Source organism: Tympanuchus pallidicinctus, unplaced genomic scaffold (genome assembly GCF_026119805.1).
Source record: "Tympanuchus pallidicinctus isolate F22 unplaced genomic scaffold, pur_lepc_1.0 scaffold27, whole genome shotgun sequence".
NCBI lineage: Eukaryota > Metazoa > Chordata > Aves > Galliformes > Phasianidae > Tympanuchus > Tympanuchus pallidicinctus.
The window spans coordinates 3282069-3301684 of record NW_026294744.1 but is presented as its reverse complement, the minus strand read 5'-3'; the positions used below and the strand labels follow the sequence as shown (position 1 = coordinate 3301684).

The 19616-nt window shown below is 48.0% G+C and overlaps 3 protein-coding genes and 1 long non-coding RNA gene across 7 annotated transcripts in view; 2 read left to right on the top strand and 2 right to left on the bottom strand.

Moving 5' to 3' along the window:
• Nucleotides 1-19616, bottom strand: part of CDPF1 (cysteine rich DPF motif domain containing 1) — a 46771-nt gene that overhangs the window by 17801 nt on the left and 9354 nt on the right. The window contains exon 1 of one of the 4 annotated variants that reach the window (XM_052690486.1): nucleotides 1104-1869. The exons of 2 other annotated variants lie outside the window; for them this stretch is intronic. The gene's annotated coding sequence lies outside the window, so the exon portion shown is untranslated. Of the gene's footprint in view, nucleotides 1-1103; nucleotides 1870-19616 lie in introns of those variants that run through there. One more of the 4 variants, XM_052690488.1, reaches the window with a different exon arrangement.
• On the bottom strand, nucleotides 2534-10782 carry LOC128084426 (polycystin family receptor for egg jelly-like). The gene is given in 5 exon segments (XM_052690444.1): nucleotides 2534-3386; nucleotides 3388-6107; nucleotides 6957-7081; nucleotides 7676-9054; nucleotides 10455-10782. Coding segments are annotated over 5 exon segments (5163 nt in total). The 5' UTR covers nucleotides 10673-10782; the 3' UTR covers nucleotides 2534-2665.
• LOC128084445 (uncharacterized) overlaps nucleotides 3522-19616 on the top strand; it is a 27737-nt gene continuing 11642 nt past the window's right edge. The window contains exon 1 of the long non-coding RNA XR_008208554.1: nucleotides 3522-3633. This is a non-coding gene — a long non-coding RNA (uncharacterized LOC128084445). The remainder of the gene's footprint in view (nucleotides 3634-19616) is intronic.
• Nucleotides 10766-19616, top strand: part of LOC128084433 (tetratricopeptide repeat protein 38-like) — a 15311-nt gene continuing 6460 nt past the window's right edge. The window contains 9 exon segments of the mRNA XM_052690463.1: nucleotides 10766-10949; nucleotides 10952-11049; nucleotides 12163-12240; nucleotides 12980-13061; nucleotides 13830-14001; nucleotides 15596-15769; nucleotides 17469-17544; nucleotides 17929-18048; nucleotides 19274-19333. Coding sequence (XP_052546423.1) covers nucleotides 10781-10949; nucleotides 10952-11049; nucleotides 12163-12240; nucleotides 12980-13061; nucleotides 13830-14001; nucleotides 15596-15769; nucleotides 17469-17544; nucleotides 17929-18048; nucleotides 19274-19333 — 1029 coding nt within the window. The 5' untranslated portion in view covers nucleotides 10766-10780.

Below are 19616 nucleotides of genomic sequence, written 5' to 3'. Positions count from 1 at the left end.
ACAAATACCCAACGTAGGGGTTTCTGCCACGTTCCACATTCTGAGCAGGCAGGAGAAGATGACATAGGGCAAAATTATTATGGCATGTAGTTAGAGACTTCTTGGAGACAGCGTGGCTCATGTGTTAGCTGGTCGGTAAAAGGAAAAAACAGAGCAGGTAAAAGGAGTTCTCTTCAGCAGGCACTGGGAACAGGAACGCTACAGAACACTCAATGGCCCCCTCTCTCTATATTCTGGAAAAATAAGAAATAATAAATTAAAAAAAAAAAATCCCCAGCCATCCCAAGGTTTGCACTCTTTATGGCATGTTTGGTTCAGTGACTTGTTGGCAGTAAAAGTTCTGTTTCAGCAAAAAAGGGCAGTGCAAGGGTAATGCACAAGCTAGAAAGTTTAGCAACTCCGCAAGAAAAGTCCCATGTCAGGCTGGGTTAATAACTGCATGATCTGCAGACCAGAATTGGCAGGGACTCCTGCCTTGCTCCTGATTATACAAGTATGCCATGTTTGTAGACATGTACATCCTTCCTCTACTTGAAGCAACGTACAGAGTAATGCTTCTGTGGTATTTGTCTAGCAAAGTCCTCCAGGACAGAGTCTTGGAGCACAAAGGACATACATTTTGTCCATATAAAATACACTATTGCAAGTGTAGGGGTACAGTTAACGTAACACCCTCACGCATAATTAGTTTGCCAAGAGGGTTTGTATCAGTACAACTTGTATTCCACACCAGTTAAGAGAAAGAAATCAACACGAGCTGTCTTTGCACTGGTTCGCTGCCATTGGTCCTTCCAAGTTGGTCTATTGGTAAAATTAGAGCAGGGGGAAAATCCTGGTGGAAAAAACTCCACAACGCACAGACCTGTTTGGGGTAATGATTACCAGGACACAAATCTAATTCTTTGATTGACAGGTGCACAGAGATGGCAGGCAGCTCAAGGCATCATTCTGTCCATTGCACCAAAGGCACAACTGCTCTGATGGCATTCTGCAGCGTAGCCAGAGCCGAGACTCCTACCTGCTCAAGTGCCTTGGAGACGACCAACCTCTCTCCTACAGCAGGGAGGCCGTTTCTTACATTACTGAGACCTGGGGATACTTACTGGGGGTTCTCAGAGCAAATTCGGAAGGAAACTGTGCAACTGTCTCTCAAATCTCTTGCAAACTTCCTGCTTCCTCCTCGTTCTTAAAGAGGAGCCGGGTGCCCGACTGTCTCCGCAGCTCTGCGGTTCTGAGTGCAAAGCCGCGATGCCGAAGCGCACCCGGGTTGGTGCGGCCTTATCCTGGAAACACCCAGGTTGCACAGGACACAAAGGTTTCCTGCAGGCTCCTTACAGCTCCTCTTCCGCGCACCTCCACCAGCATCGCCGCACGCTGCCCTCCGGCCGCCTTTCACTTCTCCGGGAATCCTGTTCAGGGCCGCGTCCCGCAGCTGCAGCCTCAAGCGAGGAGAAGCGACCCGCGGCCGCCACGTTATCGCAAACAAGGAGAGCGTCTGCACGCAGATCCCCCGCAGAACAGCAGGGAGCTGGGACCGCACCCCCGTGCCGCGCGGCAGGCCGCTCTCCGGCTCGGCCCCTCCGCACCCCTCTCGCCGGCGGCCGGGCACTGCGGCGGCACGCCGCCCCGCTGCGAGCGCCCCTCTCTCCCACCCGGGCGCGGGGCTCCGTCCTGCCGCTGCCGCCCGCGCTCGGCCGCGGCGCCCCGAGGCCCGCTCCTCGGGACGGGGTCCCAAGGCCCTCCCCGATCGCGGCCCGGAGATCCCGGCCGCCGGGGAGAAAAGCGGCAGCGTTTTTCGGACCCCGGGCACGCAGCCGGCCGGCGCCCGCACTGCTTCGTGACTGCTAACAACCGGAAGCCATGGCTGAGCTGCGCAGCTCGGCCGGCCGCCGCTTCCGCCTCGACTGCGAGGCGTCACATCGCGGGGACGCGCCCCGCGCTCCTTAAAGGGGCAGCGCCGTATTAACCGAAGGCCTGGTGTCGCCACTCCCGGTGACAGTAATAAATCTAACAAGCAATACATTGTCGTTTATTCTGGTGCATAAGCATTATTTCCTTTTGCAGTGGTCGGCTCATTCAAGCCACACCCCAAAAAAGGCTCCTTGCCCCCCTTCTGCTTATCTCTGCAATCATGACCACAAGTAATGTGGCACAGTAACACCTACCACTCGCCCCCCTAGAAAATTCCCAGTATTCAGATAGAGTCTTATCACCAAAAAAGCCTCACAAAGGGAGCGTTGAGCCAGGGAGAATAAAGAGAGGGGTTCAGAAATCCTCTTTCACAGGCTGCAACCCACGTGTTGTTTTTTCCTTACTTTGCCATTCCAATTCCCTGCCCATCCTGCTGTATAGGCAGTGAGCAACCAACTAGCTGGGCACTTACCTTCCCAGCTGGGTCAGCAGACTGCACCCCAGCAACACGTGCTGCTGAAATGGGTGCAAAATATCCTCCGCACAATTTGTCTCTGCTGAGAAAATCTCAGTAACAAAAGTTTAAATCCTACAAAATCCATGGAAAAAAACCACAAGAAAATAATTTAAAACATTTATTTGAAACACAAGTGTTACAGACTAGAGGTGGTCTGGAAAATAGTATCTTGCTTTGCTCTTATTACAAGACAAACCATTTTTCCCCGTTTGCTTTTCTTTTCTCAAGGCCCGAATGTCACTGAACTCTCTTCTCAGCTTGCCCGTTGGGCACACCGTGGCAAAGACTGGGGTCACTTCTTTTGGCCGTTCTACAGATTGGAAAACACAGCATCTTTTTCATCCTTTGCAGGAGGAAAGCAACCGCTCTTGCTTCATCAGGTGGTTCTTCACAGACAAGTTGTTTCCTATCTCCATAGGCAGACATAATAACAGCTTGGAAGAGGTTGATCAAAACACAGGTCATCACCAGCAGGAAGGAGGTGAGGAAAAAACCACCCATCAGCCTGCTGGATGAAAATGCAGTATCTCTGAAAGCAGACACGCAGTAAGAGAATACGGTCTGAGCTGAGTGAATCATATTATTGTAATTCCATTCATGCTGGCCAAACACAAGGTAGCCAAAAGCCATAAAGATAGAGAAGTACACCATCACCACAGAGGCCATTGAGGAGATCCCAGGAAGGGCTGCCAAGATTGATCTTTGAGCCAGACGCACCTCGTAAAACAATTGAGAATACTTTAGTGTCTTCAAAACTGCAAGAAATGCCAAAAAGCCCAAAGTATTCCTTAGATTCTGATCTAGATGAGAAGCTGCGTGAGAAGGAATGAAATCGTTTGGATAAAGTAAGAAAAAATGAACGATATCAGCTCCCATCTTGAACTTTAAAACATGGAAAGGAACAATCAGGAAGAATGCCAATTTTAAGATGAAGCTGATTGTCCTGGAAATAGTTTTAGTATTTTTTTTTTCCTTGGACCATGCTGTAGAGGCCATCTGCAACGTACATGAGCAGAAAGGCAACAGCAGCTAGGAAAAACAATTGTTGACCTTTTGTTTGCTGATGGAAAATGGAGACAGCAAAAGAGCGTACTGACAAAGTTGGTTTTATGATCTCAAAATCAGACCGTTCAGACATGACTGAGGTGCTGCAAAAGAGATCTCCATCAGACGTGAACGTAGTCAGTTCGATGATCACAGCCCAGGTCTTTTCATCAAGCCAGTTGCTCTCCTGCAGCAAATCCAGCCTTGCTGTTGAATTACGTCTTCCTTCTTCAGGGAAAAAGTAAAACGTGTATCCTCCTGGTCCGTATGTGTGCAGATCTCCGTATGAGAAGTAAGTCCAGGGAGCCCTGTTTGGTTGGTAAGTAAACCCAGGGTAACTGCTGGTTTCCTCGGAAAAAGAACGGTTGGCGACTTTTGTCCACGTGCCAGCATAGTCACCTTTCTCTTCGAGGTCCCTGCCGTATTTGTGAAGGCAGTGGCTTTTACTGATTACAAATTTATTTACAAAGCTGTGAGGGTGGAAACAAGTTTTCTCAGTACCTTTAGCCCGCACTTGCCTCATCCTAGGCAAACCGATGATTTTGGATGAGCTGTCGGTAAGAAAAGTTGGCTGAACGTCGTTGTGGATCAAAGGCAAGAAGGTGTCGTTCACCCACGTGTAAATATCTGCCAGCTTAACCACAGCAGGGAGTCTGGGAGAGAACTGGTTCTGAATAAATTGGTTGTAGTGGAAACTGTTAGTGTTCACAGTAGAATAAGCAAAACATAAGACAACTGCTAAAACCACAAGGTGACCGATAACATCTTTTATGAAAATGAATGCCCTGACTTTAATTTTTGCCGTTTCCAGCATCTTTGCAATTTCTTCATCTTTTAAAGGCTTGTACTGCTCGGTGTCTCTGATCTGGGCAAGCTTGAAGTGCTTCTCCCGCATCTCTTCTTCATTCATTGCTTCCTTTTCTGCTTGAATCTCAGAAGGGAGATCCTGGGTAAACCATGGAATGTTTTCGCAGTATTTCGGACGAACTGTGTTCAAAGCTGAGTAACAACTGATTTTTATGATTGAAACAAAGAACACATTTTGAATAAAGGAAGTTGCCGACGCTAAAAGCCACTCCAGCGAAGTCTGGTAGCCGTAAGACAAACCATACAGTACAATGAAAAATGACGATACCCCACTTACAATTATCACTAACACCCACGAGAGATAGACACACCACCAACAACAAACTATGGGTGGTCTCTTGCTAAAAGGCACAGAGCTAACGCTGAGTAGCTTGCTTTCTTCCTGCAAGTTACCTGCTTCCTTTGCGCAGTTATTGCTGAAATTGGAATTTGATGGTAGTCTCTGCCTGGCCTTAACCTTTGGACAGGAATTCTTTCCTGTTTGCTCCTTGTCTCCGGCGGTACTTGCACCTCCTTCAGAAACTGGGCAGTTACTGCTGTTCTGGGGAGCTCCCTGGCTTCTCGTCTTTCCCTCAGTTCTTCTTCTCCTCAAGTTATGCATCGGGCCCTGAGAATCGCTGTGAGCAGCAACGTTCTCCGGGGAACTAATGCTACCAGATTGTGCTGACGTTTCTGAACGTTTCCTTTTTTGCGAATGTACTCTCCAGGTTTTAAGATTCATAGGAAGCAGAGTTAGACTTCTCTCTGGATTCTTCTGGGAATACTTAAATAAGGCCATTATAATCATTTCCACAGGTACTGTAATCAAAGCACATTCAATGCCTATGGCAATTGATCTCAAGTACCTCAGGTGTCTTGGAGATTCTTCATCCCTGTCAGCACTAAAGAACATAATGTTAACGAACAGGTTTAATAATAATATTGTTAGACAGGAAGATAACCTTTGGAGCCTGCTATAAGTGCCAGTGAGAACCTGAGCAAAAACGGAGAGCCATAGATGGCCCTCTTTCAGACCACTGGCCAGGTCAATCAAAAAATAATCCTTTCTGGATAGAGGTGCTTTTGGGTTGGTGACGGAAAATGTCCTTTCTAGTAAGCCATCTCCCTTGTCAAGGGCAAGCCATTTCCTGCACATAAAGAACCAGGTCTTCTGAGCGGACACGTGTTCAACTTTGGCTCTGCTTAAGAACCAGCCTGGCGATGGGCCTCTGTTGTTGTGCCAGACCCTGAAGGCGCAGATGTCTCCCAGGTCTTCCTTCGTAGTCAAGAGAAAACAGTCAGTGCTTCCTCGACGGAAAGCAGGAAACTGTGGATGCCGCAAGCAGTGGATATCACTTGTGCCGTTCTGGCCGATGAGCTGAAGAAAAACATCTGCGCTGGTTCCAGCTCCCCAGCGACTGCCGGTGTACAAAGTGACCAAAAAGCTGACTTTATCAAAGGGGTCGTTGTCGGGCAGAACTATAATTTTGTCTTTGCTGACCATCTCAGCCCTGTCTTTCCGCACGGCCCACAGAGACAAAAGAAAGTAGGCTGCAAAAATGAAGAGCACTGTTAGAAGGGTCACGGGGTTCTTAGGGAGGTCCGCTATTAGGTTTCCTTTGAGATCTACTCTGTTGGGGGTCACAATGACTTTGGCTGCCAGGAACTTGATGTCAAGTGTGGATGTATTTGAGGCAGTGAGGACTGACCGGCTCCTGTGACTCCGCTTCATGCTGCAGACACAGTGTACCCGTTGCCAGTTGGTCAGGGAACCAAGTCTGCACGTGTCCTCCCTCCACTGATTTTGAACTCCCCCCAGAAACAAGCAGTGATCGCTAAAAGTGTGTATGCTCACCAGTCTCATGTTTGGATACCTTGTGATGTAGGGGGTCAGCAAGACGATGGAAATGTTCTGACTCTGGGCACCGCTTCCTTGAGCTGCGACGTTCAGCACTGACTCGGTGAGGCAGATGATGTAAGGAGCCTTGATGTTACACTCTTCATCCACTGCCTTGGTTTTGCTTGCCACCGCTGTCATGTTGTGAAAAGCATCTTCAGGCAGGATCCCTAGCAAATCCCCATTAGCCTTGGCCTCTGCCATTTTGAAGCCCAAGATGGCTGTTGCAATTTCTGAAGTATAATTCAACCAAGGGAAAGGGTTTTCATCAAACTCAAACAGGGCAGTGGAAATGACGGCATCGTAAGACAACCTTGAAGAGTTTCCAGTTTTTAGTGTTGGATAGAAACAATTCCTGCAGGCTTCTGTGGTAGAGAAAGCATTTGCAACATCCCAGTTTTCGTCCTTCATCAAAGTGATTTTCCAGTTGCTGGCTTCCATGATAGTGTCTTCCTCCACAGGGACTTGGAAAACAATCTCAGTTATTTTTTTTATAATGGAGAAGACTTGCGTGACTGCACTAACAATGATCTTCCTGACACGCAAAAGAGCAGCTCTCAGGGTGTTGGACAAGTATTTTAGAATTCCACTGGTCTGAATTTCTGTTTGTTCAGACCAGCAGCTCTCATTCCTCTGTGTTTTCAACACCCCGGTTACTTCAGTCAGTTTTGTAATGGCAATCTCTTGCGATCGAGCATTCACTTCCTCAGGTTGCTCTGTGACTTGAAAAAGAGAGGCTACCACTTGGTTAATTTCCATCGTGCTCTCAACCGAAATATTCAGGGCTGCCTTAAGCAGGCTTTCCCTCAACTGAGCCTTGGGTATTGGGAGTGTTGGTGCGGCTTCGATGTAGTTTAGGACAGAAGCTGCAAGATAAGGCAAATAACCCGCATTAAAGTAGTCTCCGGTCTGGAGATAAGCTGTCATGGGCGCACTTAAACCGCTCACTGAGGCAAACAGTTCATGAAACACAACAGCTAGCGGTCGACTTCTCACTGGGTTCTGTGCTCTGACATGCAGACTCACTTGGGTAAACGCCCCCAGAGAGTCACACACTTGAACGTACAGTGTCAGAGCGTACCTCCGAGAGGGGACACCAACTGGGAGGGGAGATGGAGGCATTCTAGGCTGATAGCCAAAGTACACAATTGTGCCAAATGTGTTGTCCTCCACCGAGTTAATTTTGGCAGTTTTGGATACGTCGGAAGCTACTATGACTTTGTAAGTCAGGGGTAAGTTGCTGTCCGAAAATCCACTGCACTGGACAATAAATTTTGTCAGGAAAGCTGTACCGCGGTGTGGGCTGACGCTACACTTGCCAGCCCTGGGTGGAGAGTTTACTTTAAATGCATATCTGTAGAGGGATGACCTACCGCCCCAGGTAGTCACTTGTAGTAGCAGTATGTATGATTGATCTGCACTACGGGTAAAAGTCAGAGCATGTATAGAACCAAACTTACCTGTTGAGGTTCTGGAAGACCAGTCAAAGCTAATTTCTGAAGAATTTTCCACCCAAAGCGATGACTGGTGGACTGGCTGGCTGCTTGTTTGACAGTTGAGGCATCTGCCTGACAACGTAAACCTCTCTGTCGGAATTACAGCGCTGCCACAGTTTTCAAGGCACGCCACATCCAGGAGAGGTGAGAAGCCAGACTGCACGTTTACGCTTTGGTCGGCATAACTCTGTCTTCTATCCTTTTGAATGACTAAACGGAAGTGGTAGACAGTGTTTCCCGGGAGCGATTCCGGTGCTAGCACTTGAACAGCCCCTGAAGATGTCAGCCACCTCAAATCCCTCTGGGCTGGATGACATTTATTTCCCGCACTGATTCTCATGCTTTCATAGTCCAATAGCTTCTTAGTGCAGTACCAAGTAAACGTGAGTCCCTTTAGTCGTTCCGGTGAATCGGGGTCGTAGGACACGGAGCCATCGAGAGTCCAATTATCAAAAAAGCCCACTGTCCGGAAGTTGCCTCCTGCAATACTTGCCACAAGATCACTTCTCTCTATCTTGACGAAAACCCTGTCTGTCTTACTGAAGGATCTTTTGGTCCCGAGCACGTATACTGAAGCAGTAAAATAGACCTGATACATTCCATAATCCAAGGTCCAGCTGGGAACCGTTAGCTGTACTGTGTTGACACCGTGCATCGCTGATGTATTTAAAGGTTGGTCCCAGTCTGGATTAGTTTTCATGTCCTTAACAGCATAGAATATCCACTGAGGCTTTATGGACACGTGGAGGTTGCAGTCCACTAGCACTCTGGCATACAGCTCAAACGTTTTCCCCTTTTTCTGACGTATGACAGAGGTATGAAGAGAAGGTTTTTGAATTGTAACCGAGTTGAATTTGCAGGCTGCTTCCTGGTGAAGCACTGCCAGCTCTGTTGCTTTTGAAGTGTCATCCCTGACGCTGGGGAGAGCCGGTGTCAGTCCATTTCGGGTGCTGCTCACTTTTGCCACGAACCCTTGGTGTTTCTCAGGATCCCCGGGGAAAGCAGAGCAATGGAACAAGCAGGCGGCGCTTCTCGTGCCATCACGGTATGCGTGTGAGCTCTTCTGGGCGGCCCACCTTGCTGACATCTCAATGCTCAAGTTGCGATAAAGGCACTCGGGTGCGGCGCATGAGGCAGATGAGCACTGCACTGTAATGAGACTGGAGGCCACCGGCCAGAGAGCGCTTCCCAGGGAGAGGCCTGACTGGAGCGTGAGCTGCCCTGACCAGAGGGAGGTGTTCTTCACCCAATCCCAATTCAGGTACCAGCGGCAGTGCGGCGGGGAGGCAGGCTGCCTCTCTGTGCTCTCTGCCTCCGCTGTCGCTCCTGGGGCTGGCCGGTACCTGTGGAAAGTGTTGTTTCTGCATTGAGCATTGAAAAGGGCAATTGGTCTAAAGAATTAAGCTGTAACATATCCTTAGAAATAACTGACGTGGAAAGTAAGAATACCGTATACATCTTAGGAACATATATTAGGAACATGGCTACCGAATTACCTAACAAACACTTTCTCACAAAGCTGCAATAGGTTTGCAATGTTCTAACCAGTATGAGTATAGTATTCTGAACTAGGAGACATACTGTGAGGTTGTTCATTAGTGCGGCAGAAGCAAAATACATCTAACAGACTTTCAAGGAGTCAGGGCCTTTACACAGAGCAGAACTGTCCCACTCTGTGGGAATGTTAGGATGCCATACACTGGCTCCAAGATACTCCCCTCTATCCTCCTCCCGAGCTTGTCTCTACGCAGGGACAGATGGATGACCAGAACAGTGACCCAGTGTGAAAGGACACAAACGTTAGGGGGGTAATTAAACGATTGAGGCTGTGTCTATACGTCTATGTTTATGTTGTAAACCTGACGTCCGAAAAGTTATGACCAAATGTTTGTTAAGAAAGCAATTGTTAGAAGTCAATTAAGCAATTAAGACATTTGTGTTTGGGCGGCAAAGATTTGTGTCTACTTGGTATTTGTATGATTAGTATTGAAGTATCAGGAAAGAGTGTGAACCTGCATTACTCAGCCAATGAGGAACCAGGGATGAAAGAGATCAGCGGCGGGCAATAGGGGATCAAAAATGTAACACTGTTTTGTCACAGAACCATAGAATCATAGAATCACCAAGGTTGGAAAAGACCTAAAAGATCACCCAGTCCAACCGTTCACCTATTCCCAACAGCTCCCACTAAACCATGTCCCTCAACACAACATCCAGCCTTTCCTTGAACACCCCCAGGCTCGGTGACTCCACCACCTCCCTGGGCAGTCCGTTCCAGTGCCTGACCACCCTTTCTGAAAAGTAATACCTCCTCATGTCCAGCCTGAATCTCCCCTGCCGTAGCTTGAAGCCGTGCCCTCTGCTCCCATCACTAGTGACACGAGAGAAGAGGCCGACCCCCAGCTCACTACAACCTCCCTTCAGGAAGTTATAGAGAGCAATGAGGTCTCCCTTGAGCCTCCTCTTCTCCAGGCTGAACATTCCCAGCTCCTTCAGCCTCTCCTCATTAGCCCTGTATCCTGACCTCTCACCAGCTTTGTTGCCCTCCTTTGAACACGTTCCAGGGCCTCAATGTCTTTCTTGCAGTGAGGGGCCCAAAACTGGACACAGTACTCGAGGTGCGGCCTCACTAGTGCTGAGTACAGGGGAACAATCACCTCTCTGCTCCGGCTTGCAACACTGAATTGCCAAAACAACCTGCTTTCTCAGAGAAACCGTACTAGAAAATTATTTGGATACATACCGCAGTCGCAAGGTGCCATTCCCCAGGCAGGACAGCCAGCCGTCGCCGCTGCGACCTGCGGAGCCGCGCCCGGGAGCTCCGAGGCAGCTGACCGCCAGGGGCGGCGGCTGCATGCGCGGAGAGCAGGCTCGCAGGGCTAGCAGGGAAAAGGCGAGCAGCTGGAGCAGAAAAAGAAGCGTCGGCGTGGCGGCACGACGGGCGAGAGAAAGCGTCGGCATGGCGGCGCGACCAGCCGGCGGCTGCTGCTTGCGTTGCGCCAACTGTCAGCTAGCGACCTCGGAATCCTGAACGTTCTACGTGCAGACCGGTACCTGCCGCCCTCCTCCATGGCGCGGCTTGCCAAAAAACCACGTCGGCTTCGAAACGGCCCCTGGGACGGGCTGTCGAAAGGGGCCACGGACCGCACGGAGAGCGGCAGGCGGCAGCACCGCGTGGCGCTCAGCGCGGCGGGTGGATCGGCGGGGCCGCCGCGCCGAGAGGAGGACCGGCCCCGGCCCGGCCCCTTGTCGTGCGTGCTGTGGGAAGCGCGGAGTCGCTCGGGCGAAGGCTGAGAGGGGCTTGTGGGACGGCCATGGCACCGCTGAGGGACTGCAAGGTACGGGTGGGCCGGAAGGGAGCGGCGCAACGACGGAGCCGAGCCGAGCTGAGCCGAGGGGCCGTTGCGCGGCCGCAGGTGGCGGCTGTGCCCGCTGTGCCCGCGGGTCCCGCAGCTGCCGGGAGGGTGGGCGGCGAGGGCGAGCAGGTCTGTGCTTCGGCCACCGCCGCGGAAGGAGCCCGTGCTTGGGAACTGCGGCGGCTGCGGCTGGGAGGGGCGCGGGAAGCCGGGCCTGGCGCCGTGCGGCCTCGTCCGGGGTCGTCCCGAGAGGCGCTGTTTGGGGAGCTTCGCTCGCCCTGGGGCTCGGACGGCGGGCTGAGTGCTGCCCGCTTCCCTCTGGGGGAAGGCAGGTAACCCGTGAGCTGCAGCCCTGCCTCGGCTGCTCTCTCGGCGATTTTCTGCTCGCTTCTTTCTGAACTCACGCTTGCGTGTTGTAAGAAAAGGAAAAAGTTTGTGATTTGATATTGTCGAGTACTTCCAGGCGTGCAGTGTGAACTCTCCGGTACTTGAATGGTTGGAATGTGAGCCTTTAACGAAATTTCGATGAGAAATCTTTAGAATATCGTTTTTAAAATGTCTCCCGGTCTACCTACTGGTTTTGACAAGGATGGAACTCAGTGTGTGATTAAGTTGGCAAAGGAAGCACCTGGGCCTGGGTGGTGACCAATTCGTGGTTGCGTTGCCACCCTGTGTGGGAAAGCACTGCTCTGCTGTGAGGTGCAGAAAACCAGGGCCTTCATTCAGCATGTGACAGTTCTACATGAGGTGTGCCTGCAGCAGAGGAACTTGTCAAAAGGGAACCATAATGAGTTGAGAATCGTTCTTGCATTTGGAGGTCTGTAGGCCGTTAAGTTTTACCGTTTACAGTGTGTTGGTTCTTCCTCCCCACTGCTAACCACAGCTAATGGATTGTTGATTGTCATAACGTAATGTCACATGTAATTACGGCTGCAGAAAATGTTTCTGTGGCTGCCCAAGTTGTCTGTACAGCACAAGAACACAACAAGAAAAGGTAGTTGAAAAGCATCAGCAAATCATCGCTTTTGAAGTCTGCTGGCTGTGTGTGGGCAAGCAGGGCATGGAATAAGCAGTTCTTTTTTGTTTATTGTGCAGGCCTGGCAGGACGCTGGACTTGGGCTGTCGACCGCTAGCAACGAAGCCTGTAAGCTATTTGATGCTGCGCTAAGCCAGGTATGACATGAAGCAAAAATAAGAGAAGGAGGGTCTTGTGCACCAAGTAGTCTTTGCTGTAGCTGACGTTTGAATTTCTGACTGTCTGGAAGATGCGAAGATGGATCTAGTTTTATCGATTGAGGAAAGAACACTTAAGCAGTCACTGCTAGTGTGTACTTAGACGCACGCCCGAGACTCTTTCCCACAGCAGAGTCAAATCTAACAGGTGAGTTGTGGTCTCAGAGGTGTTACGCTCTCGCGCATTTTCTGGGAATAGGGTGAGGAACCAGAGCCTGAGACTGAGGCTGAGTTCAGCCACTGGCTGTCAGCAGAAAACCCAGTTAGCAGGGAGCTCTGCTGAGTGTTGCAGCTGAGGGAAAAGCTTCAGCTGGTGTGCTTATCACCCCTCACACTAGAGAATCATGGAGGAGACGTATGCTGCTTAGAAACTGAAGATTGTTAGTTCTGCTGGTGGCCAGAGTACCTTAAAGAAGACATTTTCTCTGTTTTCTTCCTAAGTAAACTCAGTGTACTACGTGTAAAGATTCTCTTTTGTGTTGCTTCCTTTAACTTTAACCTGCCTGGGATCCTGGGCTACCTGATCTAGTGCCTGTTGGACTGGTTGGCAACCCTGCCAGTGGCAGGGGGTTTGGAACTAGATGATCTTGGAGGTCCCTTCTAGCCCAAGCCATTCTGTCATTGTGTGGGAGAACGAGAAGATGCCCAGTGTCGTTGGCACTGTCTGTCCCTTTTGCAGTATGCAACGTGGCGCAACGATGAGAATCTAGGAGGTATTGAAGGGTGTCTTTCCAAGTTAAAGGCTGCAGATCCAAATTTTGGTAAGTGTAACCTTTAGCTGTTTGCACGGGAAGTGCTGGATGCTACGTAAATCACTCCAAAATAATGCCTCTTGTTTATTTCCATTTAACTTTCAATGGATTCAAAGAGCACGATAGTATTGTTTGATGTGGCTCTTTTTCTGCTACAAAACAGAATTTTTCAACATAGTGACCACTGCTGGCTATGGATTTTCTCCAGGGACGATCGAGAGCTTGTGTGCCACGCTCGTAAAAATCTGCACTAGCAGCAGTGGCCTCTTGTTGGCTCTGCTGAAGTGAATCACCTGCCAACTCGCTGTGTTGTCACCCACTGTTTGGTCTCCATAAGTGTTCAGCAAGCGTCAGTAAGGTCCATAGTTGTCATTGCTTCCACGTGGAGGAATTCAGGGGCACTACTTTGCTTCATTTGCACCTCCATGTTGTGGATCAGTGTAATAAAATGGGAGGTATTACTTTTGGAGCAGCCCTTCTACCCTGTTTCTTTGTGTTCGCTGTACTTCATTTTGGCAAGTAGCAACTGGTGTGTGGGGTAGAATTCTGTAATTCATCGTTAGAGGGGGGAGCAGGCTGTGGTGATGTTTCCGTGTTTTTCACTCAAGTCCTCTGTAATGCCTGTCCTGAAGGGCAATGAAAACTGGAAGCTGATGAGTCTTTGCTACAGAGGGGACCCATTTTCACCCAAGGCAACCCAACCCTCTTCATGCTCTCGTAGAGATGAATTAGGTTCATTGCTGTACTGCTCATGATGTGACTTGTTGATTTCCATAGTCATGGGACATGTCATTGCTAACGGATTGGAGCTTATTGGCACTGGAAGCTCAGTGCGGCTCAACAGAGATCTGGGCAGTGCGCTGAAAACAATGATGACGCTGTCGAGATCTCAGCCTCTGACTGAGCGGGAGAAGCTTCACGTATTGGCCTTGGACATGTTTGCCAGTGGGTAAGTGGCTGGCCCTGTGGGGAAGGGGACAGTGGCTGGTTTTGTCATTCAAGGCCTTGCTGTTGCAGCGTACTGCTGCCTTAGGCAGAAATGGGGTACTTTTCTGCATAACTCCTCGAAGGTCTAGTGTAATATAATGCAGTCCTGAACCCACACTAGCAATTCTTCAAAAGTACTTTTCACAGAATTGCAGGGGTTGGAAAGGACCCCAGAAAGCTGTTGAGCCAAACCCCCTGCAAAGGTGGGTTCCCTGCAGCATGTTGCACAGGTAGGCGTCCAGATGAGCCTTGAATGTCTCCATTAAAGGATGCTCCCCGGCCTCCCTGGGCAAGCTGTTCCAGTGCTCCTAGTGTCAGAAAGTGGAGTGGGAGATGCTAGTATCAGCAGTTCTGTAAAGCATTATTGTTCCATTCAGTACGAGGAATTTCTGTGCACTCTAGAGAAGAAACCATTCACTTTTATTGTTCATCAAACAAGTGAACATGGCTTTACCTCACGTAATTCATAGCAGAGGTAAAGAGGAAGCTACCGAAGCCCTGCTAGGGTGGGTTCAGTTCCCACTGGAACAAAGGTGTCTGTGTGCTTATGACTGTAGATTAATTATTGAACTATAGAATTGCTTAGCATGTAAAACATCTTCACGATGATCAGGCTGAGCTACCAAGTTCCGTCATTACACCAGGTTCTGCAGTGTAAATACTTCTGGGAAGGGAGGGGCTGGGACTCCACCGCTTCCCTAGGGAAGCTGTTCCACTGGCAGCCCCCTGACTGCCACCTCCTTTCAGGTAGACCCCTTAGCCTCTTCCCAACAGAACAGCCTGTTCCCTCTCTTGCTCCAGAAATGTCTTGTTTTGCAGTCCCTTTGACTTCGTTGCTCTTCTGTGACCGTGTTCCAGCAACTCGGTATCATTTTTGTGGTGAGAGGCCCAAAAGCGAACTCAGTAGTCAAGGTGCAGCCTCCCTATTGCTGAGTATGGGCCCAATCCTTTTCCTCCTCTCATTGACCACACTATTTCTGATGCAGGCCTGGATGCCATTGGCCTTGCTGGCTGCCTGGGCACACACTGCTGGCTCACATTCAGCCGGTTGTCAGCCAGCACCCACCGCCAGCTCTTTTTCTGCTGAGCAACTTTGCAGCCACTCGTGCCCAGGTCTGTACCACTGTATGGGGTGACTCCAGTGTAGGACTGGGGGCTTAGCCCTGTTGAATGTCATGCAGTTGGACTTAGCCCTTTGATCCAGCCTCTCCAGATCCATCTGCAGAGCCTTCCAGCTCCCAAGCAGGTAGCAGCAGATCTCTCTGTCCCAAGTTCACGTTCAATCTTGGGAAAATCTTTATGGTTCAAGCGTGTCTCTTTTGCCTTGCCTTTTGCAACTTTTGTAAGAGTACTTCTCATGTGATTTCCCAGTAAGTGCCCTGCTTAAACACTGTCATTGTTTCTCAAAGGAAAACACAAACGTAACTAAAATTTGTTCAAGAAGAAAAAGGCATTTGTTGTTGAATCTTCTCTTTTTCAGAATAGGAGGAGTTTAGAACTGACAGCAGGGGCAGGTATGCATGTCCTCTTTCAACATTTAAAATTCTTGTTTATAGACAGCTTCCAAAAGCTTGTGATGTATGGGAACAGATTCTACAGAACCATCCGGCTGACTTGCTAGCCCTCAAATTTTCCCATGACACTTATTTCTACTTAGGATATCAAATACAAATGCGAGATTCTGTTGCTCGTGTTTTTCCTTTCTGGACACCCGACGTTCCTCTGAGCAGGTAGGTCATGCTTCACTTTCAAAATTGCTCCGTATCTGATGTATGCCTACTCTTTTGTTTTCGGTTCAACACATCTAAATAATAGGATTTGTTAGAAACAGGAGTGCAGACAAGATTAACAGCTTCTAGATGAAGTTGAGTGAATTATGGGTGACGCCAGCTCGATCATCTCCCCCGCATCCCTGCTGACACTGTTAGTGAGGTTGTTCTGTTCAGTTTTCAGAAGTGAGCAGTGGCTCGCTCAGTGACTTTTGCTGTCAGATAAGGCTCGTGTCATGTAACGCCTAAGATGGAATGGTGCACTCACTGCAGGCGGGGGCAAAATGCCCTCAGGCTCTTGTGTGCCCCTTTCCTTTTTTTCTTTTTTTTCCTGTGTACCTCAATATGCAGGACAGAATGCTTTTCTCTTCCACAAACAGTGAAGACAGTGTGAGCTGAATATTAAGCTAGTAATGAAGCTATGGCATTGCGCAGTCTCACGGCTCAGAAGGCAGTGTCATTTTTCCCTCAGTGTCAGCTGACGAAAATGTGAAATCCTTTCTTCTTCTTATGTACGCTACTGGCATTTGTTGGGGAGGTTAGGCTTAGCAGCTTGGACTGGGTTTTTGTCAGTTTCTTTGGCACAAGAAGAGTGTGTGCTACAGAGGGGCGTACAGTCTGTGGTCTAATTAATTGTGAAGCAGTGGGAAATACCCCTTTACCAAACTTTCCTTGTTATCTAAAAATCTGGCAATTATTTTGTGTCCTTGGACTGACAGGCATGTGGAGTTGTGTATGAATTTATACTTCTGCAAAAACTAAGTATATATGTAAAAACAAACAAACAACAGAACTGAACAACGCACCCAGAGGTCTTTATTCCTCAGGTGCAATATAATACTCCACATATTTTAGTAACATTTTTGCCTTCTGAGTTTGAAACCAAAAGCTAAGCAGGTATTTTCAGAAAAAGAAGAATATCCTGTGGTGCTTTGCCCTCTATGATTCTGCAAATACAGTATCAGTTAAACATTCCTTAAACTGACTGCATCGGGTACATTCATAGGAGCATAGAACAGCCAAGCTTCCCTGTACATTGGGCCTTTATTGCTTAACGACGGTACCTTTTGCTTTTACATTGTCTTCAACTGATTTGGAAAAGCCTCATTGCATGAAGGTGCTTGTGTATAGTGGGCAGTGAAGAAAGTGTGAAGACAGTGCAGATGGCTGCAGTTGTATGTGTTGCCTTTGAGTTTCTCCCCCTCACCACATTTGAAATGTAAATCTGAAATCACTTGTGGGTGCTTTCTGTTTCCTTTGTTGTTAAAATTCAATTTGTTATAAAACGCGTTGAATTTGAAAAATGGCTTGACAGTGGTTGAGACTAACGACAGGAATGGAGACACTGAGTCTAAATATTGTCTCCATTATCTACAGTTCAGCATTGAGAAAGCTCTGTTCCTGGTTCCACGTGATGTTTTGGCCACGCAATCAGTGCGTTCCATGTTTTCAGTATATCTGTTGGGCATGAGGGAGGGTTGGTCTTTTGTTAAGTACACACATTTATAATAGGTAGGCTGTGAGCTTTTCCTGTTGCTCAGTATTGTGAAGTACAAGTTGCAAGGACGGTTTTGAATTAAATGCTGCTTCCAGTACATTTTTCAGTCCTTGCTTAAATCTAGTTCTGAATGAGTGAAGTGTTCTTTTCTGTTTTGCTTAGCTACGTGAAAGGCTTCTACTCTTTTGGACTCATGGAAACAAACTTTTTTGATCGTGCAGAGAAGCTTGCCCGTGAGGTAAACTGCCCGTTCTTGATGGCGAAATGTTTTTAGAGTTGTTAGTCATGTGCTCCCTATCTCTGAGTGCTGTTTTGCACAAGTGCTGTAAACTGACAGTGAGCAGCTGAGTGTACAGTGTTCCTGGGGATCAAAATTGGTCTGCATATGCCCTTTTTATAACGATAGTAGTTGTGTTTGATCTTCTGCAGTCTTCAGGATTATTGCTGTTGCCTTGTGGTCTTGGACGGAGTTAATCTCTAATGGGTGTCTTGGCAAGGTTCTGTTGCATCTGGAACAGATGAAACTGCTACTGACTCACCTTACCAAATGGCTAAGATATAATAGAAATGGGTTTTTTGCCAGTTTGAGAGAATCATCACGTTTTCCTTTTTTCACTCATAGGCTTTGGATATAGAGCGGACAGATGCGTGGTCTGTTCATACTGTAGCTCACGTAAATGAAATGAAAGCAGAGGTGGAGAAAGGGTTGGCGTTCATGAAGGAAACAGAAGACAACTGGAAGGTAAGCTTTGTCACAGCATCTCTGAAAAATATCTTTGTAGGTCGTCTTTGCCTGCTCCAGCCAAGTCCTGCAGTTCTTCATCTCATTCCTTTCTGCCTGTGTATGTGTTACAAGCAATGCAAGTTTCAGAAATGAGTAGAAGACTTCACTTGAGGTGCTGTTATCCATGCTGATTTTGAAGCAAGAGGCAGAAAAATGTCCATTCTGAAAGGCACGTGCTGTGGACCACTTCAAGCCATCTTTACTGAGATTACTCGGATGCTAAATTGCACAGGAGATTTAGTGCAGGTTTTCTTTGCATGACAGTTTTTATTGTTCCTCTCACAGAAACGCAGTTGCCTATCATTTGATGTGAGTTTGAGCACAAAATCAGAGGGGTTACATCAGGTCAGCCGAGGGACCTCCGTGCTAGTGTGGCTTAGTCTTAAATGGGAATGTTTTTTCTCCAGAACTGTTGCAGTGAGTTCTCATAGCCTGTTTCTATTTAGTGATTTGAGCACCCTGGAATTTGCTTAGCAAATTCTTGCTTAGCAGTTTAATCTCATTCAGAACTACAAGTCAGAATCAGAAGAGGGGTTTTGTTTTTTGCAGTGAGGTAATCTCGTATTCTTACTCATGTGAAGTACAAGCTAGGGAAGAGCATTTGAACTCCTGGCGTCAGCTGGGAAGTATGTTGCAAGGTTGGTAATGGTCAGGGAATATTCATCTCATCTGAGGAACTGCCCACGTATCTGGTATCTATTTTGTGGTCAATAGTAAGACATAAGTTTGAGAAGTGATCACTCAGTCTGAGATGGAAATCTAGGTGAGTAGGAGGAATGGCCCTCATAAGGTGGGCCTTTCCTGCACACTGTCCAGCCACATTGCTTCAGTCAAGACCCTTACATGTTAGATGAGACAAATCTTACTCTTGTGACAGACAGTTTGTGGATTTTTTTCCGAAGGAGTGCTGCAAAAGGGTGAATTCTCCTGAGGCATCCAAGCGCAGTTCTTCTCTGCAAAAAGACTTGGGGAAACTTTGGTTTTTGTGGTGTCTGCCTGAATTGGAAAGGAGCGAGTGTAAGAGTGAGAGATTTCATGTAGGCCAGCAGATGTGAAGTTCTTGTCTGTCCTGTCTTTTGGAGCACTCGGCAGTTGAAGAGGAAAACCGAAATCCGCCTAGGTATGTTGAGATGAGAAGTTATTGTGTAAACCATAATATTTCTCTCCTTTTTCTTTTTTGCAGGGCAGTGATATGCTTGCTTGCCACAATTACTGGCACTGGGCTTTATACTTTATGGAAAAGGTATGAGATATTTTCATACTGATGATTTACGGTCCAGACAGAGGATTCATCCAATGCTAGTTAAAAGGCTGTCCTAGCATGTATAGGGATTTGTAGGTTATTTCAAGGGATGCTGTTATAAAATAGCACAGTGATGTTTTTACAGGATAGTCCTGTAGTACCATTATTTTGGCAACTTTTAATTACACCGAACAAAGATCCATCATCTTTGCTGGAATGTTGAAGGATTGCTGTGAAATAATCTCACTGATTACACCTGGCACGATTATTTGATGGATATAAG